General features: G+C 47.4%; 1 protein-coding gene across 1 annotated transcript in view; it reads right to left on the reverse strand.

The window, feature by feature from the left end:
* The window catches only part of BBS9 (Bardet-Biedl syndrome 9), a 311,978-nt gene that overhangs the window by 37,871 nt on the left and 250,360 nt on the right, over positions 1-23,747 (reverse strand). The window contains exons 20-21 of the mRNA XM_006085338.3: positions 22,204-22,386; positions 7,943-8,165 (exon numbers count right to left, since the gene is read on the reverse strand). Coding sequence (XP_006085400.1) covers positions 7,943-8,165; positions 22,204-22,386 — 406 coding nt within the window. The remainder of the gene's footprint in view (positions 1-7,942; positions 8,166-22,203; positions 22,387-23,747) is intronic.

Genomic DNA, 23,747 nt, shown 5'->3' on the forward strand with positions numbered 1-23,747 from the left:
ACAGATGGGCCAAATGGTTGGGTCTGCCCCACCTTCCCATGGATATTCTCATTATGCATAGATTTTAAATTTTTTAATGAAAATAACGTGATATAAAATAAATCTTAATGACAGTCTCACATAAGTAGTTGGATGAACTGCTTTTAAGCACTAAAAATGCTTTACCAGGCACCCTAAAATCTCAAGGAAAACAAAAACAATAAACACAACTTTAATCATAATCATGAATTTATACTGAAAGCAGAGAAACTGCTATTGTCAGAGACCGAATTTGTTAGAGAGATACAGGCACTGAGAGGAGAGGTGGGAGGGAAGGAAGCAGGAGGCATGTTTATTACAACAGGGCCCCGGGGCAGCAGAAGTGGAGGTGGGGGTAGAAGTGGAGGGAGGAAGACCAGAAGAGAAACGGGTACAAGTTAAGGTGACTGTAGAAATCCCTTCAGACCAGCAGCTGTCGGAAAAAAAAGACCTTTTCTTTTCTTCCTCATATTTGAATATCAACAGCCCAAATATCATGTGAGAAAAGTTATTTTTTATACAATAAAAAGCCCCAGAGATAATACCTTACCGAGGGATGCTCCTCTCTGGGCTAACTCAGCAACTTTTAAAGGAACTGAAAATTACACAGAATTAGGCTTCCCGCTGCAATATTTCACATGAGAGTAGTCCAAAGAAAGGACAGCTCACTTTATGGCTGGGTGAGGGTAAAAAATGAGCATCTTACAGATCCGTCTGTATGACGTGGCTAAAGAAACAGAAATAATGATGTCTTTAAACGTTATTTAATTTATTCCCCTGCTTTCAGGCAGGGTTTTTCCCAAATTATCTTTAGACTGTTGAGTATCCGCATTAGTTTAAACATCTGCAGGAAAGGAAATTCCTCAAACTCCCCTGGTATTCTCTTCCTGTATTAACAGCCCTACTTCCAAGAAACGGGCTTTGGTCATCACATTGTAATTAGTCACCAGCCAGCTTGTCTATCAACAAGTATTTGCTAAGTACACACAGGGAGAATGGTATTCTATTCGGTCTTTGATGGTAGACCTTCCCCTAGAGTTGCTCCTAATTGCTTCTCCTGTGAAATCAAGTCTAATCCTGGATTCAAATATTCTCCCACTAACCCTCCATTCAGCCAATTATGAACTCCCTAATACAATGGATAAGACCAGCATCCTGTTAATAACTGAATGCTTTCCTATACACTATAGTTTGATTTTTGAAGGAGTATGTTGTTTCAAAACAAGGAGGTGTTATCTCAATATTTCAAGCTAAGAAACTATGGCTCCAAAAATAATAAGCAGCTGCACAATTGCTCAATGGCTGAGTTTGTCCTTCCCAAAGTGGCTACTGCAAACCAACTTGAATTTACCACCTCCCCATTCACCCCTTCTTGTCTCTCACAGATCGTTATAAACTAAACCTCCTTCAGCGAAACTCTTGTGGAGGGATTGCATTAAACTTTCCATTAAATATTCCCAACTTCTATCCAGGTTCCAATGTTTTTCTCTTCTCAAATACTAAATCTGTTCAGTTTACCTATATTCTAGATTATTCCTCTGCCTCCTCAAAGCTTCCCACTTAACACTGTTGGGTTTGGAATATTCTCATCTTGCCACTACCCCCTGACCTTCAAACATCTCTACATTATCTTTTTTTAAAAAAGAAAGAAAAGAAAAGAAATAAAAATCCTGACAACAGACTATCCCTATTCTATCAGTCTACCTATATTGCTCCTTCCAGTTACCAAAAGATCTTCCCTTTACCTCCTACTGTCCTTGATAGTATTGATACCACCTCTCCCGGGCATTCCTTGAAATCCACTCCTCCCATAGAATCCACTTCCCATCCCAGGTTCCTGGCTCTGCAGCTAAGTCCCAAATCCCATGATCCCCTCCCAATGCCTTCTCTCCTCAGATGGCTCATCCAATTGCAAAATAATGACCTGTAAACTGAAGATACCAAATCTACTTTTCTAGCTTCAATCTTTCCCTTGAGCTAAAAATTCCTCAGATACAGCTGTCAACACCTGTCTCTTCTTGGATGTGCCTTCATCATCTCAAGCTCATTGTATTATAAATGAAGCACATTATCCATAACACACAGAACTCACTCAGCCAACTTAATCATTTCCACCAGCGGCAACCAACAAGCTTGATGGAATATCTGTGTTCTTCCCTCCTCTTCACACACCCCTCCCACCTGCACACACCATGAGCTTGGTATTTCTCAAACACTGCGTTTTATAAGTCACTTACAGCTTAGGAACCTACAACTGCTCCCATTACATGCTCGTCTCTCAATCTCTTCTATGCAGCTCCCAAGTTTCTAGATTAACTAGTGCTTCCTGATCTAGCCACCTGAACTTCTAATTTGAAATTTAATCAGTTTACTTACAGGCCCATACCTCCTTGCTTGTATCTATAATATCTGCCACTCCCCTTTCTGAAAGTCTAAAACTTATACCTACTTGAAGACGCATCCTCTTTAATAAAAGCTCCACTAATTCATTCTAAAAATATAAGGCAGACCAATGTCAATTTCCCATTTTGATACTGTACTGCAGTTATGTCAAATGTCACCTTTGGGGAAAACTGGAGGAAGGGTACAAGGGATTCTATGTAATATTTCTGCATTTTCCTGGGAGTCTATAATTAAATTATTATAGATATTTATACTATTTCAAAATAAAAAGTTTTAAAAATATATGGTGGTCACCAGCTAGCTATATGGCAGGCCTAGGTGGGGAGCTGAGGCCATAAAGAAGAATGTAATACGTACCGGGAGCTACCTTCCATCTGGGTGTTATGAACTGAATTGTGCCCTCCCAAAAATTCATAGGGTGAAGCCCTAAGCCCCAATGAGACCCTATTTGGAGAGAGGGCCATTAAAGCAGAAAATATGGTTAAATGAGGTCATAAGGGTGGGGCCCTAATCCAAAAGGACCAGCGTCCTTGTAAAGAGAAGAAGAGACACTAGGATGTGCTCACACAGAGGAAAGGCCGTGTGAGGACCCAGGGGAGGCGGCCATCTGAAAGCCAAGCAGAAAGGCCTCAGGAGAAACCAAACCTGCCAGCACCTTAACCCTGAAGTGCCAGCCTCCAGAACAGTGAGAAAACTGGTCTGTTGCTTAAGCCGCCCAGCCTGTGTCCTGTGATACGCAGCCCCCGCAGGCTCTACCACATGTATTTATCCATCTGTGAGTTGACGAATATTGGGATTTTCCCACTTTTTATCTATAATTCTGCTATGAACATTTATAAGTTGGTGGTTTTTTTTATGGTGGTACAAAAAATAAAGGAGGAATCTTAATACAAGGAGACTCTGGTCGGTGGTTTTAATGACCTGAATAGGAAATGGTGTGTTAGCAAGTAAGGGCAGTGGGGACAGGGGAAAGGGCACATGTGGGAGGTGCCATCGTCAGGTGCTGGTGACTGACTGAATAGGGCGAGAAAAGGAAACAGAGGGTCCAGTTGTGTCGAGGCCCCTGGCCTGGGCACTGGGCAATACCAGGCACTGAGACCCGGCACACAGAGGAGATGAGTCTCACTCAGGCAGCTGGAATCGGAGAGGCCTGCAGGGTATCGAGGGCAACGTGTGAGACCTGGAGGAGAAGCCAGCCAGAAAGATACAAACCCGGAAGTACATGGAGTTCAGGTGACGAGATTGTCCGGAGAGCATGAAGTCAGACCAATAGTCTGGAGACGGAAAAGGAACAAGAAGCCACCAAGCAGCCTGGAAAGACAGGTCTGAGGGCAAAGGGGCAGTTTCCAGCAGCGAAGAAGCCCAGGAGGGAGAAGACCCTGAGAGGGAGGCAGTGGCATCGTAAAACTCTGCAGAGCAGCCAAGCAGGCTGCAGCCGAGTGCTCACCAGATTGACCATTATGAGTTCGCTCGTGGAAGGTGGAAAATCACTCAGAGAGCAATGCTTGCAGGACTCGGCCTCCTCTCAGAGGCGGCACGGAGATGGAAAGGAGGCAGAAGCCATAAACCAGCTGCGCACGTTGATGCAGAGTCCTGGGAGGGACTTGGGTATCCATTCATCAGAACCGAAATGCAAACAAGCCCCATAGACACACGGTCATTGCCCTTGAATACTTCCTGTGGGGAGTAAAAAGCCATTCATTGTCCTGATGTATAACATTGGTCCTTGCTTTTCCCTTACCACCATTTCTGATATAATTATAGTTGTTTCCTTATTGGTACTTTCTATCCTGGTCCCTTTTAATAAGTTACAGACGTTGTTGGTAGGAAAACACACAAAAATGAAGAAGACAGAATAGGAAGACACTCAGACACCCCCTGAAACTCTGCCACCAGGATAATCCCACAGCACATGGCCTGTCACCTCGTATCCATGTAGCCACCTCCACCTCCTCTGTGTTTTTGTGATTTCATTGTTTCATATTTAAAGTAGAGGCCTGGTGCACAAAATTCGTGCACGGGTAGGGTCCTTAGGCCTGGCCAGCGATCAAGGCCAATCTGTGGGGCAACCAGCAGGGTGATTGGGGGGGCCCCTGCTGGCACCCGCCTTGGCTGGCCTGGCGCCACCTGCTCACCAGCCCTGCCCCCTGCCACCATCAGTCGGGGCCTGTGGGCTGGGGGCAGCTCCTGTGTTCAGCGTCTGCTCCCTGGTGATCAGTACCTGTCATAGCGGCCCGTCACTCTACGTTCAGTCAATTTGCATATTAGGCTTTTATTATATAGGATCTCTTCTTCATCTGAAATGTGCTGTGGCACATGGTATAGGCTAGGGAATCTGTTTTGTTTTTGTGACACACACTCTGGCCTTTCCTACCATGAGGTCACTCCATCTTCCTGGCCTCAACTACCTCCGCTGCTAAGCAAGAAGGTGAACCAAGATGATTCCTGAGTTCCTGCCTGGCCATTGATAAAGGATCAGGTCTGGGAAAAATACTTGTACGCACGCCTATGTCCAGTGATCCACTCCTTTCTAGAATGCCACGTTACCTTCACGTACTCTGAAACTAAACTGGCATTGCAAATTGCACAATTACTGACTGGACGCAGAAATAATTCCTAGTATTGCCTGCTGTCTCTGTGATAATAGCATCATGTCACCCATGGAGATAATAAACATTAAGCACAAAACAAAGATATATATATATATATATATATATATATATATATATATTTTTTTTTTTTTTTTTAAATATATCTTATTGATTTTTTACAGAGAGGAAGGGAGAGGGATAGAGAGTTAGAAACATCGATGAGAGAGAAGCATTGATCAGCTGCCTCCTGCACAAAACCCACCGGGGATGTGTCTGCAACCAAGGTACATGCCCTTGACCGGAATCGAACCTGGGACCTCTCAGTCCCCAGGCCAACGCTCTATCCACTGAGCCAAACCAGCCAAGGCCCAAAGATATATTTTTAATATATTCCTCATAGCAAAGAAAAGAAACGGCATGAAACTATTCTGCCCATTTCCTCCCACACTGCTCCACCAATTTAAGGGGAAAGAGCCAGATGGAGCACAGTCCATGCGGGAGGAAGCGGGGTGAGCAGTGCATTTGCACCGTTGCGGTCTGTGTGGTCCGGAGGGAAGCCCAGAGGGCTCGGAGGTTTGGATTCTAGACATAACCCTTCGGTAAGCATGGAACTCTGGGCAAGAAATTTAGCTTTTTCCAACTCCGTCTTCTATTTGTAAAACAGCAAAAATTCTACGTGTTTCTTCTACCTCAAAAATGTGCAAAGCACAGAAATGAGTGTGTGAGAACTTGGAGTTCTGGTGGGAAGGCTTAGGCACGATGGAGTTTGTCCTTGACCAAGAGCGCTGACTGAACCGGTAAAATTCACTCCCCTGATTAGCTCAGGAGGGGTCATCGGCAAGTGAGAGCCAGCGGCCACGAGCCCGACAGAGGCACAGGTGCGGCAGCCTCCACCTCTCCCTGGACGCGGCTGGGCCAGCATGGAGGCGCAGACCTGGTTACAGATGCCTGGCTTATGAACAGTATATTTTCAGTCTTCCTTCATTTCTCCTTTCCTTCCTTCTCTCCCTCCTTTCGTTGCCCCTTCCTCCCATACAGTTAACATTTTGGATGGACTTGGATGGACTCAGCCCTGGAGTTGCTTCCAATCTAGCTATTGAAGCACATGACGGAAGTGCCACCGTGAAGTGACTAATGGGCCTGACTCCCTGCAGGTGTCCAGGCCTTTGCTGGCAGCACCACCCGGGGACTCCTAGTGGCCGTTCCCAAAGCAGCCCCGACGGGAACGTGGGGAAGAGAAGGCAGATGCTCAGCCAAGCAGGGGCCAACTGCCTTCTCTGGGTACGTCCCCTCCTTTACAGAGTTCTCCTCCCTCCGGCCGCCTTGCTTTCCCAACTGACAAGAAGGAGGGAGGCCACATCAGAGCACCAGTGACAGTGAGCACTTCTCATTTACTATCTCATTGGGCCTAAATATTTATTCCTTAGAAAAAAAGAATCCTGCAACAGTGGACAGAAGATGGACGAGTAGAGGCTGAAGGACCAGTCTGGAGGATGCTAACAAGATGAAGAGGATCTAAACTAAGACAAACTATTCCAACTGCTTCTGCGTAGGAGGCATTTCTATTCTGAAACACTCGTTTGGCATAAAAGGTAGGTTCTCTCTGTGAGTGATTAAGGCAGTGGTTCTCAGCCTTCTGGCCCTTTAACTACAGTTCCTCATGTTGTGACCCAACCATAAAATTATTTTTGTTGCTACTTCATAACTGTACTGTTGCTACTGTTATGAATCGTCATGTAAATATCTGATATGCAGGATGGTCTTAGGCGACCCCTGTGAAAGGGTCGTTCGACCACCAAAGGGGTCGCGACCCACAGGTTGAGAACTGATAGATTAAGGTCAGACCATTTAAAACCATCAGATATAGTGCCCCGTGCCCCATTCCCCCAAACCAGCTATTCCCAGCCCCACACCAGATTCGAGACCGAGTTATCCATCTGTCTCTAACAATGGGGAGCATTACCGCTTGGATTGTCTAAGTGTGTCTCTGTTCCAAGCACTGTACTGGGTGCTTTACAACCCCCCGAGGCCCTGGCAACGAAGGAGGGATTATTTTATCCACTTTCCAAACGAAGAAAGGAAGATGCTGGAAAGTTAGCTCACACACTCAGGGTCACATATGCAGTGGGGCATGGAGGGAGGACCAGACGCTGCCTGAAGGCTGTACGTACTGGATTATGCTCCGCTGTCCCCACGCTTATCTTTTTGAGTTTTTGCTGGCATTCCTTCTCCCTTGGAGAAATGCTGATGGAGGGGAAAGGCAGCAGCCGGAAGCGCAGCAGCATGGGCGGGGGAAGGAAGTAGAGAAAACCACCCGCTTCCCATACTATGGTCCTTGCTTCCGGAGGAAAGAGCAGCTGCAGCTGCTGCCTTTAATACATTCACTGACTTCCTGCTCCTTCCTGCGGCCTAAGAGAGGCTCACAGAAGAGGGAAGGGGGGGTGGGTGGGGCTGCTGCCTCCAAGGGACCCTCTGGCTGTGGAAGGGAAGAGGGGCCTGGGTGCCCAAGGCCACACAGGGGAGAGCCCTCTGGTGCCGCACCCCCTGATCCTGGGCTTTCTCCTTGTCTCCGCCCCCTGATCCTGCTGACCACAACCCGAGCAAACAGTGGAAGGACAGACCTCATCTGGATAACATCAGTGGCTTGCATTATGCTAGTTTCATCTAAGAAATACAGTATCGCAAAATCACATTTAGTTTTATTCTCTAATCCACTTTTTATTGGTTAGATCCATAACAACATGGATCATGTTTAAAAGCAGAGGGAAGAAAAGAGACATACCATTCTAGAAACGTCTCCCACCAAGTGGTTACCCTGGGAGAGCTGAGGGGACACGAGAAAGCCATCTTCATCATCACTTACTGTGAAATGTGGAGCCCAAGTCCCACCACAGACACAGCCCTGTGGCCGGGCCTGGCGCAGCGCTCACCTGGCATGACCATGGTGGGCGGGGCCGCCGCGTCGGTGCTCAGGCAGAGGCGGCCGCCTTTGGCCAGGCGATCGCAGAGCAAGGTGATGTGCTTCTTCAGGCGGCTGGTGTCTCTGGGCTTGCTCAGCTGGCTGCTCAGGTTCAGAGCCTGCTCCTTGGAGCTCTTGGAGAGGCAGGTCTTCAGGAGGTGGGAAACCGCCGCATCCACCGTTTCCTCCCAGCCCTGGAGGCAAAAGCCAATTTTGAGTGTAAGCGGAGATGATACATGAGCAAAGTAGGCACTTCACTGGGAACTGAGTTGTAAGACGACTGGTGTCTGGACTCAGCTCCGCATGCTGTGTGGCCTTGAGCGGGTCACTGAGTCTGGTGCTGGACTCGGCTCCGCATGCTGTGTGGCCTTGAGCGGGTCACTGAGTTCCTCTTGGCCTCAGCCTCTTCTACAGCTGAGGACACCAACAGCCTGCACCCCCTCCGAGGGCTGGGGGTGAAGTGAGGTGGGCAGGAGACGTGCTAGCCCTGTGCCGGGCAGGTCGGATGACCTGGAGGGTGAGCTGTCCCCCCTTCTGCGGAAGGGCCAGGAGGTGGTCAGGGAGCGGGACCTGTGGGCATCTTGGGGGAAACGGGACGAAGGGAAAACCCTGGTGCCTCTCTCAGCTCTTGGTCCCGCAGCCTCGGGGCTGCAGGCAGAAACCACAGGAGCTTATTTCAATGAGGGGGCTTTTGTGAGACACAAACCTATCCAGTCCCACGTTACTGCCCAGGTGACAAAAAGTGACACAAAGAAAGGATGTGGCCATGGACACCACTGTCGCTGGGCACCGTGTGGCCGTGCTGCAGGACAGACCTGGGCAAGGACACACCTCTGCGCAGTGAAGGCTGCCGCCCGGAACCTGGGTGCTGGGCAGCGACCTTAGCGAGTCACAGGGGTGCCAGCACCGGCAGCGCCTGCGCAGAAGATACCGGCCTCAGGCAACACGAGGAGCTGGGCATCACGGGGGCCCCAGGGAGACTGAATGGGGCTCTGGAGGTCCTGAACAGCCCAATAGGGAGGCACGAGTGCAATCTGGGAATTAGTGCCAACATGATCCATTTGTCCCCAGAGACTAGTCCCATGGGCCTGACAACCTAAGTGAAATGATAAAGGAAGACAGTGGAGAACGTGTTCTCACAGAATAACACAGAGGAGGTGAGAGCCTGAGACTCAGAAAGGAGCCCGGGGGGTTCCCTGGGAGCACCACTCCATCCTCATCCTCATCCTCACCCTCACCCTCACCCTCACCCGCTGAGCCACCTGCAAACATGCAAATCGGATTAGGTTATTCCTCAACTTTAGCTCCAAAATCCAAAAGGTTGGGGTTTTTTTTGCTTTTTTAATATATTTTTATTGATTTCAGAGAGGAAGGGAAAGGGGGAGAGAGAGAGAAACATCAATGATGAGAGAGAATCACTGATTGGCTGCCTCCTGCATGCCCCTACTGGGGATCGAGCAGCACCCGAGCATGTGCCCTGACCGGGAATTGAACCATGACCTCTGGGTTCATAGGTTGACGCTCAACTACTGCTCCAGCTCCTGCTCCATCTCATTCTCTCCTGTCCACCTGCGTCCGCACTGTCACCCAGGCCTCGGCACGTGCCCGGCTCTCCCGCGGCAATGCCCTGTCTCTGCTCTTTACCGGGCAATGCCCACTTTCAGGCACTGCCTTCGTGGGCCTCCTCGTGGCTGAGACCTTACAAGCCCAGCTCCCCCGCAGCACTCCCCCTGCCCGCCTTCCCCAGGACAGGCCCGCGGTTCTCCGCACCCCAGCACTGTGCTGAGCAAACAGGGGGCTCAAGAAGTGTGTTTGCTGGACAGAGAGCTGGTGAGATACGGAACCAGCTGGGAGGACTCTGAAGACATCAGTCCAGCCTTGTGGGACTTTACCAGGATCCCTCACACAATCTGCCCAGGCGTGGCCGTCTTCCCGATCCAGAATCATGACTTTGGGAGGCAGTTCATTACTTTCAGGGACATGTATAACCAGCAAAACGCGATTCCTATGCTGAGCCCAGATCTGCCCCATCGGCCCTCGTTCTCCCCTCCAGAGCCATGCGAATAAGGCTCGCCCCTCTGCCACCTGGCAGCGCCCTGCATCTGTGAGGACAGCCAGTCGGTACCCTCTCTTCCAGAGAAAACATCCCCAGTTCCTCCAGCTCTTCCTTATGCAAACATGGCTTCGACTTTTCTCTCTATCCTAACCACTGGCCTTTGAATGAGGGCCAATTTCAGGCACTTAAAAATGTACACAGCTGCCCTGGCTGGTTTGGCTCAGTGGATAGAGCGTCAGCCTGTGGACTGAAGGGTCCCAGGTTCGATTCCGGTCAAGGACACATACCCAGGTTGCGGGCTCGATCCCCAGTGGAGGGGGCATGCAGGAGGCAGCTAATCAATGATTCTCTCTCATCATTGATGTTTCTATTTCTCTCTTCTTCCTTCCTCTCTGAAATCAATAAAAATATATTTTTTAAATGTACACAGCTAACTAGAGAGCCCCAGACTGCCCCCGAGATACCGGGCTGGGGATGGACCTGCAGGGGGACACAGCGGTCCCTCCTGCGTGCTGGGACTTCTCCTGCCAGCCCGGCCTCCGGTCGCCTCTGGTCACCTCTGCTCTCTGGGCACCGCACCGCACACTCTTGTTTCACGATGAACCAACAGATGATTAAACCCCAGGCCCTTCCCACACTCACCACGCATCTCACTCGAGGCTTAGGCGGTTAGTGCTTTAGACCCACACGCAGACCAAATATGCCCACTCGAGAACGTCCAACTGCTTGCCAGAATCAGGACGCTTTTACTCTAGTGACCCATTACAGATGCCACTGGGCAAGTTAAGAAACAAATTAATCATTTTAGGCTGATCTTGAAAATCCTTTCAAGAGTCGTAAAGACTGTGAAAACAGCTTCCTATCCAAAACCATCAGAGAATAATAAGCCACTAGTTACTACAAAGATATCTCTGTACAACTATCAAAATCTAAACTCAACGATATCTAAAATTGAATTTGTATTTCAATAACAATGGGAAGAAGTAAATTAAGGCAAAAGAATAATCTGGTTGTCACTAGAGAGGACATATTTTCTTTGAAAAAATTTTTTTATTGATTTTTAGAGAGAGAGGAAGAAAGAGGGACAGAGAAAGAGAAACATCGATGTGAGAGCAGAACATAGATGGGCTGCCTCCTGCACACTCCCTACCGGGGATCAAGTTAGAAACCCAGGCATGTGCCCTGATGGGAAATCGAACCAGCAACCTTTGGGTACACAGACAACACCCACCAACTGAGCCACACCGGCCAGAGTAGGAGAGGATGTATTTTCAAGTTGATTTCAGAGCCATTGAGAAAGCCCTATGGTGTATAAAAAGGAAAGATCCTTTGTATATAATTTGACATCTGTGTGCTCTGTGGTCATTTCGGCATTAAAACAGTTGCTACTATTTTATAGACTATTCATCTAAGCAAGCTACTGTTTTCGAAAGTAGCTAACAGTGGCATATTAGATGATTTAAGTAGATACGGCATTTAGTTAGTAGAGAATTTCCTTATTTATTGCCAACTCACAGACCAAGTGAAAACCATGTTGTGTTTAGGTGTTTGGCATGGATATTTCTTTCACATGAGGCACGATGCCAACACTTCAGAAAGACTGCTACTCAGATGCAGGGTAATTATTTGGAGGGCCCGGATTGCTACATAAACTCAAATATGATGATGAAAAGGAATGTTGACAAAAAAAGAGCCTTTGAAATGAGAGTTTCATTACAATAAAGACGCAATGTGATAACTCACCGATCAAACATGTAGCATAATTGCCTGATGAAATGGGAAAACTATGCGGAAATCTAGAACCTCGGGGTGAGAAGGGCCTTCATGGCATTTTATCCACCTCCAGCCTCTGACAGACGGAGTTTAGCAGCAACAGGAGCGGAAAGCACGGGTTGCTTCAAACCAACGCACTCTGATCCTCTCTTTTTAAGGGTATGTTTTGCACTTGACCGGGACTCTTTCTGACCTCACTGCTTCAGGCAGGGGATCACAGAGTGGATTACCTGAATGATCATGAAACTCGATCTTAGTGAGAGAACCACGTTCGGTTTTAAAACAAAACACAACATGACGTGGTCCATAAACTAATGCTGTAACTTACAATAGATGGCATCTCAGTGCTGAAATACAGCAGTAACACAGTAATAGCCACGATTTCGTGGATGACTCATATGCCCAGCATCACATCAGCACTCTCTGCACAATTAGCCCTCACAAGAGTCTCAAGATCCTCCCCACACCAGCCCGCCTGGGACAGGGCTTCCGAGGAGGCCACACGGGGAGTGCGACTTTTTCAAGGATGGGCTAGCACCTCTGACCTTACTGTGGTAGTAGCAGGAGGATTTTGTGCTTACAGATGACAAAGATAACCAAACATCAAACCCTGAATCTGAAAATGATGGCGAAGACGCCCAAGGGAGGCTCAGTATGTGGCCTACTTCATTGAGACCAAACAGACTGTAATTTTCAGTTGCTTTGGGTAAGAAATAGAATGTGGATATGTCTTATTGAAGAAAAACCTTATTTCATATATACATATATGACTCATTCCAGTTTATGGTGTTTCAGTCACCTTTGGTAGTAAGCCATAGCTACCTAATGGAGGCCAGATTGTGCAGAAATATAGTGAACGATATACCTGAAATGTAGGAAGGAATTCCCTGTGTAATGGCTCCTCGGTGCCCACATGGCCCTGCTCTCAGCCTGACGTGTGTGGAACTCTGGTTCTGAGGCCTCTGAACTGGCCAGTCCTTCACCCCCCACACGCTGTTCCCGGCAAACTCCGGGCAGGCAGGCCTTCGTGAGAAAGGCGCTGGAGAGCTGATTCACTCGCTTTCTTTTTGTTTTTGTTTTTGTTTTTTTATTGTTGTTCCTTAAATTTGTATTGATTTTTTAGAGAGAGAAAAAGAGAGACAGAGAGAAACATGGATGTGAGAAACATCCATCAGTTGCCTCTCACACACGCCCTAACCAGGGATAGGACCCACAACCTTGGTATGTGCCCTGACAGGAAAGGACCACGCTCCAACCAACTGAGCCACACTGGCCAGGGCTCCACTCACTTTCCTAATCTCACGTTCTTCCTCTGTTTTCTCACTTGTTTACTGGCTCAGTAGGAATATAAAGCAAAAAGCAAGCTGAGATCGAATCTGAATGGCCATTCTCACTTCTCTTCCCAGCAGAACCAGTGCTTAGCGAGTTCCCTAAGGACGCAGACCTGACTAAGGATTTGCTCACATTTGAACCTCAGCCTGACTACATTCTACTCAGGTGATAGGCCTCACCTGGCATTGCCAACTATCAGCATGTAGGCTGCATCCGGCACCTCAGAGTTACAAACATGAACACTACACACCATGAGGATTTGACTAACCACTCTGAGTGCATTAACTTTAGTTGACCAGAGCCAAGTGCTGGGCTAGCTTTATGGCCCATGTTTCCTGGAGGCCTGTCTGGAAAGACTGGATCAGGAATTGGGGAGTATGTCTGGTTCACTACTGTCGGCACTGTTACCAAATTTGGCTAAATCAATACAGGTGAGGTGTACCTAACAGCTGTTTTCACTTTGATATACTAGTATGTTGGGGAGCACAAGATACTTGTTTGGAAAGTTGTCAGGAGGACATTCTGAGAAAAGGGAAGTGTGTGGAAGGCCGCCTGCCCTGTTTATTGGAATTCCGAATTAGGGGAGACTTAGGGGAGTGTTGAAGGCGGCGCCCCTAATTATTCCTTGAATTTTCCAAATAAGTCTGTGCACGTGCAGACCCCTGGGTGTTTATTGGAATCCCTGTGCTTAATCCCTGGATGCCCTTGCCTAGAGGACAATGTAAACATGTGTCCTCCCAAGATTACTCACCCTGCTGATTGCATCTAAAGATAAAAATTCCAATAACAGGCTAACGCGGCAGGCAATCGAGGCTGCTCTGGCCACTAGAGCCAGGCAAGCCCCTTAGCGCTCTCCTCCACAGTGAACCTGTCAGAGTCACCTGTTCATCCATAGTTCAGGGGCTGCTGGTCAGCCTGGCAGATGTATCCATCACTGGTAAGACTGAAAATTTTGGGAGAAACCAAGATGGCGGCATAGGTAAACACCGGAGTTTGCTGCCTCGAACAACCACTTCAAAAAATACAACTAAAAGACGGAACGGACATCATCCAGAACCACAGGAAGGCTGGCTGAGTGGAAGTTCTACAACTAGGAGGAAAGAGAAAAGCATACCGAGACTCAGAGGAGGCGCAGTGCTGAAGTAAAATACTAAGGTGCAGAGTGCATGCTGAGCGGGCTGGCGGCTGAGGGCGCAGTTGATGTTTTCAATCGGGAGGGAGTCTCAGGCTCTGAGCTCCAGTTCCAGGCGAGTCTCTAGGGACCCAGACTCATACGGGAGAAGCGGGACTGTCTGGCATCGCTCAGAACCCCAGGGCAGCTTTCTCTCCGTGGGGCTTGTAGCGATTACTGGGACACTGAGAAGCAGAGCCTCTGAGGGCAAGACTGAGAGCAGCCATAATTGCTAACCCCGCCCTGTTGATCCCGTGGGACCTGCCCCGCCCAAGCCCTGCAGGGAGACTTTTGCTGGATAGCCTCAGGCAAAGGCTAGATTAGCACCTCCCTAGAGATCCAGGAGCCAGAAGCCCAGAGGTCAGAGTGGGACCATCCAGTTTGCAGCTCCGTATAACCATAAAAGACACACTCAGGGGGCAGACTCAGTGAGCACCAAAGCCCCATCGAAGCAAGTCTAGCCCCAGAGGGGTGTCTCCAGCACAGAAGTTCTCCCACTGCAGACACAGCTGATTCTCACAGCCAGTTGGCCTGGAGGTCAATTCCTCACAGTGATAACTACAACAATCAAGGCTTAATTACAACAAGACTGTGCACAAAGCCCACAAGGGGGTGCACCAAGAGTGTCTACCTCAAGTAATTGGGACACTTAGCACAGAAAGGCACTCTATCGACACAGCGAAGCATAAAAAATGCCGAGACAAAGAAACAGGACACAAACAACAGAATTGGAGGAAAGCAAACTGCTGGATATAGAGTTCAAAACCACACTTTTAAGGTCTTTAAAGAACTGTCTAGAAGCCGCCAATAAATTTAATAAGGCCCTCGAAAAGACTGGTGAGACCGCCGATAAATGTAGTGAGATCTTCAAGAAGACTGGTGAGACCGCCGATAAATGTAGTGAGATCCTCAAGAAATCTAATGAGACCCTCGATGTTGTGATAAAGGACCAACTAGAAATTAAGCATACACTGACTGAAATAAAGAACATTATACAGACTCCCAACAGCTGACCAGAGGATCGCAAGAATCAAGTCAAAGATTTGAAATACGAAGAAGCAAAAAACACCCAACCGGAAAAGCAAAATGAAAAAAGAATCCAAAAATACGAAGATAGTGTAAGAAGCCTCTGGGACAGCTTCAAGCGTACCAACATCCGAATTATAGGGGTGCCAGAAGAAGAGAGAGAGCAAGATATTGAAAACCTCTTTGAAGAAATAATGACAGAAAACTTCCCCTACCTGGTGAAAGAAATAGACTTACAAGTCCAGGAAGCACAGAGAACCCCAAACAAAAGGAATCCAAAGAGGACCACACCAAGACACATCATAATTAAAATGCTAAGAGCAAAAGACAAAGAGAGAATACTAAAAGCAGCAAGAGAAAGAAAATCAGTTACCTACAAGGGAGCACCCATACGACTGTCAGCTGATTTCTCAACAGAAACTTTGCAGGCCAGAAGGGAGTGGCAAGAAATATTCAAAGTGATGAATACCAAGAACCTACAACCAAGATTACTTTATCCAGCAAAGCTATCATTCAGAAGTGAAGGCCAGATAAAGAGCTTCACAGATAAGAAAAAGTTAAAGGAGTTCATCACCACCAAACCAGTATTATATGAAATGCTGAAAGATATCCTTTAAGAAGAGGAAGAAGAAGAAAAAGGTAAAGATACAAATTATGAACAGAAAATACATATCTATCAACAAGTGAATCTAAAAATCAAGTGAATAAGAAATCTGATGAACAGTATGAACTGGTGATTGTAATAGAATCAGGGACATAGAAAAGGAATGGACTGACTATTCTTGGGGGGGGGAGGGGCGTGGGGTGGGGGACGCGACCTGTCACAAATCTGCACATATTGACGTGGCCAGTGGGTGGGGTGGGAACTGGGTGGAGGGGAGTTATGGTGGGAAAAAAGAGTAACTAATGTAATAATCTGAACAATAAAGATTTAATTAAAAAAAAGACTGAAAATGTTTGTCTTTGCTCACTGTATTACAGGGTGTAAATGAATACAGGTATAAATAGCTGTGTCATCGGTGCAGGAGCGCTCAGGCTTTGCTCATATAGAACCCAAACTATTTGAGGTCGCTTGAAAAAAAACCGGGGTGGGTGGGGGGATGCAAAATGAAAGTAGAATGCTTCCTTTTAAAAAATGTTTTTTAAAAAACTACACGTTATTGAAGGAGAATCTGTAATTGTATGAAACGTTATGAAAATATCATGATATCATGCAATCCCCACCTACTTATATCTGACTATGCTTGAAACTGGCCTGCCCCTTAAAGAGGGCGGCCAGCGGGTAAACGGGACACTACTTCCGGTGAAGAAAACTGCTATTCGCCCGCTAATGGCAAAAACGTGTGTCCTGGAAAGCCAGCTCGCCCCGAACCAAGCGGGGAAGCTGGGGAGCCCCAGACACTGAGTTTCAGGAAGAAGATATGGTGGCGCCCAGGGGCTGGAAGTGCTGGCCGCCTGGCACCGGGGTCCCAGCTGGACCAGGTCCGAGAGCCGCAGGGGGACAGGCACAGGTGCCACGGGAAACAGTGGGTGGAGCCTCGCAGAGACTGCAGGGCAGGCCAACGAAGTGACGAAGCCACGTGAGCAGAAAGGCTAATTCATTGCCACCCAGAAAGCCTGACAGAGGGACACAAGCCAGGGGGGTCTCACAGAAGCATTTGCACATGGAATAACCGGGCCCAGGGACTGGCGACGCCACACGGGCGGCTCTGCTGTGCAAGCAGCAAGCACTGGGCTCAGAGCAGCAAGTCACCAGTACCCAGGGGCGCGTTCCTAAAGAACGAAAGGCCCCCAATGTCAAAATCGGCTCTTCGTCATTAGAAGACTCAAACTAGGTTGTTTAGAGGCGTTTTAAGGAAATTGAACTAACAGCAGTACACCAGCCAGGAAGCAGTGTGAGGGGGAGGCGGTTGTGTAGGTTTTACTTACTTAGTTATTAATATGTAAAACACACCTTATTTCAAAAAGGAACTGAGCTGGCCTACGGGAGAGGGAGGCTCCCGTTAATCAACTCCTTTTTCACTTATTCAGGCTCTTTACTCCTAAATGCATAAAGAATAGTAAATGTGTCCACACTTGATACACACGAGCAAAGTTTACAGAAATTTCACATCAGCACTTGTACATTGTATTCCACTTGGCTCCCAATTCTGAAGTATTTCAACTATTTCCATTTTAAAATAGCAAGCGAGTGGGCAGGAAGGCTCCGAGATGTGTTATATAAACTGTGGGGAAGCAAAAGAGTTGCATCTAAGTAGCGACGACGCAGAGAGTGTGGCCGTTCTGAACATAAAACTCGTTCTTTCATGTTTATCTTGCTGGCTACGAGCATGGGAATCACCAAAATATTTACTTTCTGCCCTGTGTCCCGCAGACAGCTGTCACTGCGACGCTGCGCTAGCACTCAGGAAAGGCGGGCGTCAGGCCGACACCAGACTTCCTCCTTCTGTTCGCCTGCTAAGAAGAGGCCATTAATAACAGTAATGATCAGGCAGCTCTGTCCTCACTCAGCCCAGACGGGAGGCACAATGGCCCTCACATCAGACCTGACCGGTGACATGCACGTCTTTTAAACCCTGTAAGTGAGCCTTGATAAGTCCCTCCACACAATAGGATTTCCTATTGTAAACATCTGTTTCTTCACACGAACCATGCTGAACAGGTTAAAAATAAGTTTCTCTTTCCCGATCAGCTTGCAAAAGGAATAATCAATCAAAAAGGTAGGCGGAGGGTTCAAATCTCCATCTAAACTTCCCCAGGGGATTTTAAAGTTCAATATCAGAGAAGGTAACTATTAAGCCCTTGGGAACACCTTATAGCGTTTCTTCTTCAAAGAGTAGATGGTATCTGCTGAAGGTGTTCCGTGAACTTTGGAAAAAAGACAAAGTCAGGAGAATGCTTTGTAATGTGTCACTATTCCTTCCAACCCGCGGCCTGTCCGTAATCGGGTGCCCTAACCAGTGCACTGTTGCTCTTGTCTTAGAGAATCCTCCGGGGACACGTGGAGCACAAATGACATTCGGACCAACACTCTGAGACAGCCCATTAGGAAATACCACACTCCTTGCTCTCTTGCCATCCACTGGACTGCATGTCCAGGAATCTTAGTCATCTGAGCTGCTGACTAGGAAACTGAGAAGCAGGTCTGCGCAGAGAGCACGCAGGGCCAGGAGGAGCCACCCACAGAGGATGGGATGTTTTGTGTCCTGAGGCAGGCGAGGTGCCTCGAACACTGCCTGAAACATAGCAGGTACTGAATAATTATTCACTGAAGGAATAAATGACTGAGGTATGTATCCTTTTCCAGCATGGGCTTCTGTACCGCATCATGGGAGGGGCTGTGGATAATACACAATTATAGACTGTCTCAGACTCAAACCAGTCACACCGCTCACTGGTGTAAGCAGAGACAGTGTCTTTGCAGAACCTCTGAGGACAGAGAGTCAGGGACACGGGTTTTCATCCTGCACAGAGAACTCAAATACTCGGAAATACGCTCTGTCCCCAACCTGGAAAGTAAGACAACAACCCATTTCAGAGTTGCCCGGTCAGGTACTCTGATAGGATGCTATTTTGGGCAACACTTCTCCTTCATCATGGAAGACGGTAGGGACAACACCATATTATCAAGTCCACTATGAAAATGAGGTTAAGAGTTCTTTTTAGAGATGCCCAATAGAACATTCAATGTTTTTCTTAAAGTGAGAGAGAGGATCCCTACCAAACACACCTGGCTTAGAGACTTCCAGCACCTTTACAAAAATCACGTACAATATCTGCAATACCAACAGTTATTTGCCCCCAAAATAGTACTAAGCGGCAAAAATGGAGAAGTATTACTAAAGAGACAAATCAAAGAAACAACGATGCACTCTGTTCCAAGTGAGATGGTATTTAAAAAAATACTGATACTATAGTGCAGCGGTTCTCAACCTGTGGGTCGCGACCCCTTTGGGGGTCAAACGACCCTTTCACAGGGGTCGCCTAAGACCATCCTGCATATCAGATATTTACATTACGATTCCTAACAGTAGCAACATTACAGTTATGAAGTAGCAACGAAAATAATTTTATGGTTGGGGGGTCACAACATGAGGAACTGTGTTTAAAGGGCCAGAAGGTTTAGAACCACTGCGTATAGTGCAAAGAACATTGCTGTCATTAGCAAAGGCAAGTTCTAAATATTTTTGCTTTGTGAACCTAATGTCATTAAGAAGAAGATATTCCAGAACGGACTACGGCAGTTAGCCTGCCTTGTGACACGTGCCGCCCAAATAAATACAACCAACCAGGACGTGGCGCTTTCTGAGCACTCGCCTCAGCTTCTCAGTACTTCTGGGGACATCTGACCTTGAGCGGAGGCTGCGCTGAAAACAATGTCCACATGTCTGAGGCTCCCCCTCCCACATGCCCTCTGCCATCCACCCTCAACCAAACCGTCTAAATTACATTCAGATTTCTGTGGTGCCATAATAACTTCAATATGGGCTACATTTTCAACATTCTGGTCAGAGCCTCCTTTCTTCCCGCCGCACCCTCCTCCAAGTTATTTCAGGCTTGCATATTTCATTTTCACATCTCAGCGGGATACCCATCACATAACATTTATTTGTGAGGTCTAGAGGCATAATGTGGGGGATTGTGAACTAGCATGTCGAAACCGCATACTGCAGGCATACGTCTTCGAGAATGAAAAAGGATTCCTTTTTACTCAAGATATATAAGCTGTCTCCGCAGTGCAAGTCCAACGTGAATACCACAACCTAATTAAAGATGAAGAGCATAACAAGCAGTATTAAAATGTCTGTTTTGATTCATTCTTCTCCAAGTTATGTTTTTATCGAATGTCCTGTCTCATTAATGACTTCAATAGACATAATGAGTGTACACACCTTCTAATCTCACCAAATTCAGGAGAGAGTTGGAAGAATTTGCCCATGCGTTTCGGGAGGTAGGACAGCAGAGAATACAGGGTGGGCAGGTGGAAGGGGCTGTGAGAGGATGCTAAGTCCATGCGCCTGCCTCCAGGGATGAATGTGCTTACAGCCTCCCAGCAAAACGAGACTGTTTTTAAAGAGCTCAATCCCACACTCTCTCTTGGGGTGCAATTCCTACATTTGAGAACATTTGTTTCTAGGAAGTTCTTCCTTCGGGTCTAACCCTGCTTCAGGAGCCTGTGAGCTGTGGCGTCACATGGGGCGCCCTGCTCAGAAGGGCCCGCACTTGCTTTAATGCTTGCTGTCGCCATCTTGAAATTCTTAATAATTTTATCTTTGAACTTGGGTTGTAAGTGAAGTTGATGGGACAGTGAAGCATGCGTGAGAAAGAAAGACATGCCTACACTGCGTGGACTCTCCTCCTCTCTGCGGCCCTGTGAGCTCAGCATTCTCGTGGTCCCACGATGAACGGAAACTCAAGTACGGGGAAGGCATGTTGCATCTGGACTGATGGAGCAGGGGTCCTGACAGTCCTGCAAGGCTTTTCATTTGAACCACAGCTTGTGGGGTTCTTTTTAATGTTTTTATTGATTTTTTAGACAGAGAGGAAGGGAGTTGAGCATTGACCTATGAACCAAGAGTCACAGGTTCGATTCCCGGTCAGGGCACATGCCCTGGTTGCAGGCTCAATCCCCAGCGGGAGGTGTGCAGGAGGCAGCTGATCGATGTTTCTCTCTCATCGTTTATGTTTCTGTCTCTCTCTCTCTCTCCCTTCCTCTCTGAAATTATTTTAAAAATATATTTCTTTGTAATAAAAGCATGCAAAAAGTTCCCCCAAAATGGCAGCTGGTGGTCGTTGATACCTCTACAACTCAAGGGATCTGGCAAGTTATTATTTAAGTGATCCTCTACCACCTGGCAGGGTAACTCACTGGTTGAGCCTCAACCTATGAACCAGGAGGTCATGGTTTGATTCCTGGTCAGGTCAGAGGCCTGGGTTGCAGGCTCACTCTCCAGTAGGGGGCGTTTCTCTCTCTCTCTTTCTCTCTCTCTCTCTCTCTCTCTCTCTCTCTCTCTCTCCCTTTCTCTTCCTCTCTGAAATTATTTTTTAAATATATTTTTAAAAATAAAAATAAATGATCCTCTACCCAAAACTCTCAATACAAATCCCCATTTCCCCCCCTTTTCATTCTAAACTGTCCATTCAAAGGATTAAGGGTAAAAGAGTTTACAAACGATACATAAAGAACTATATACATGTAATTAAATATTCCTGTCATTTTGCACAGCTATCTCAGCTGCCTCTAACCCTTGAAGCGACGCTAAATTTAAGAACGTGGAGCAAATTAAAATGGCTGAGCCGTTTAGATGAGCCAATCTGAAGGTTCGCTGCATCACCCAGGCAGTCAAACGACTGTTTCCTGGGCTTCTCGGTGCTTGCAGAACACAAAGAAAGTTGACTGCCCTGGCCGGTGTGGCTCAGTTGGTTGGGGGTCGTCCCATGCACTGAGAGGTTACCGGTTTGATTCCCAGTCAGAGCACATGCCTGGGGGTTGCAGGCTCGCTCCCCAGGAGGAAGAGTGCAGGAGGCAGCAGATCAATGATTCTCTCTTTCCCTCTCCCTCTCTCTCTAAAAGTCAATAAAAATAATTTTTAAAAAATAGACTGGGTACCACATAAAAATGGACTATATACCTATTTTTAAAATAGCTCTAGGGGGAAAAGACTTTTATTTGACATTTTTATAATGATTTAAAGAAAAGGAAAACAGGATTTGGGTTAAACACACACACACACACACACACACACACACACAAACACACACCCCAAGCCATCATCTAATACCTTAAAAAACATGATAGCCCTGTGACAGCTCCCTGCAGCCACCAGCTGTTCCGTCACAGTGGCTGTCACGGCGGCAGATGCGCGGGCCTTACCAGTTCCTGAGTGTCGTGCTGCAGAGGCAGGAACGCCGCCTCCAGGATGGCCACCTGGTCAGCGCTGAGCTTCTGCCACAGCCCGACCAGCAGAAGCAGCAGGTGCGTGGCGCTGCGCAGCCTGCTGAACGCCTGGAACACACTGGCTTGGTTTTCCTCCACGGCGTCTGCGAGCGCCATCACCTGCAGGAATGACGGACTTCGGTTAGGGACCATCTCACACCCCTGGGGCCTCCACAGAGCATGTGGCACACGCTGTGTTCCCTCCAACAACCTGGTGGCTCTGTCTCCCCCAACACAAGGGACGCTGAGGAATAAGGGAGTTGTCATTCATCTGTTCCTTTCCTTCTTTAAAACAAATGCCCAAAGGAATTCCAAATCCATGTGGCCGGAGGCACAAATACCCATGAAATCAGCTTAATGGGGCCTTGTCCAGGACCTCCCACAATAAGCTAATAAAAGTCACCTCTAGTACAGTCATTACCGTCTCTAACACTGGTTAGCCACAGAGATGGGTTGACTTAAAAAATTCTTATCAAAATGACTGCATTTGCCTTATCATTTAAAATAATAACTTCATTACACCCCTTTCAGAAAATAGCTATCCCCTCTGATTCTTCTTCATCTGTTTCATAGTTGGAATATCAATGTTGTTCTAGCCAAAAGATAGACAGCGTTCAAACGTTTAGCCAGTTGAGTAATATGTCATTTTGAACACAAATGTCAGGCACCGGCCCACAGGGACCTGAAAGAAAAAAAAAATGTTCGGGTGTGTTAGCTTTACAAGGCCAACTCTACTTAGGATAGAATTGGCAGGAGTGAGTAGAATCGGCTTTTTTTTTCTTCTTTTCATCCTGTTGAATAATCTGTGGGGAAAAAAGAACTAAAGCAACAATTGGATGGAACATCCGAGACTGCCCATTGGTGTTTTATGTTATTTCAATGTCTTGTGAATTCTGTGCTCATTAAAAGTAATGAATGGACTGGCCCAAAGGCGCAAGACGTGAGACAACCCCCAGGATGGGAACAGCAAAGTCAGAGCAGCGAGCACCTTCCTGCGCATCCCACCAGCGTGAGGCCTGGGGCTCAGCCGAGTTTCCGAGGTCTCGTGCAGACGATCCATTCGGTGAGATTTCATGGGCTATTGACACTGGCCCAAGGCACGTGTTAAAAAATCATCATTCAAACAAGTAGACTCTACAGCTGTGTGGTCTCCCAAATTCCACGGAGGGAGAGGCGCTGTAGGGGGACAGGCCTCAAGGTGTCTGGGGGACACTGGGACAGACGTAGGTCAGGGAAAGACAAAGCGGCTGGAGGTCCTGGCCTGACAATGCCAGGCGGACGGGGACGCTTCGCCCCTTGGCTCAGGGCATTCAGCTCCCCAGGGAGCCCTGGGAACTTGGACCAAAGTCAGCTGTACAATAAAGTGCATTGCTCACTGTGCACCTATCACTGTGCTGCCTTCCATCGTGCTCAAAAGACCTGCAAGTTTCTTATAGCCCATGAGGGTCTTATAATTTGTTGGACAGAAAACACACATACAC

Source organism: Myotis lucifugus, unplaced genomic scaffold, assembly GCF_000147115.1.
Source record: "Myotis lucifugus unplaced genomic scaffold, Myoluc2.0 scaffold_18, whole genome shotgun sequence".
NCBI classification, from domain to species: Eukaryota; Metazoa; Chordata; class Mammalia; order Chiroptera; family Vespertilionidae; genus Myotis; species Myotis lucifugus.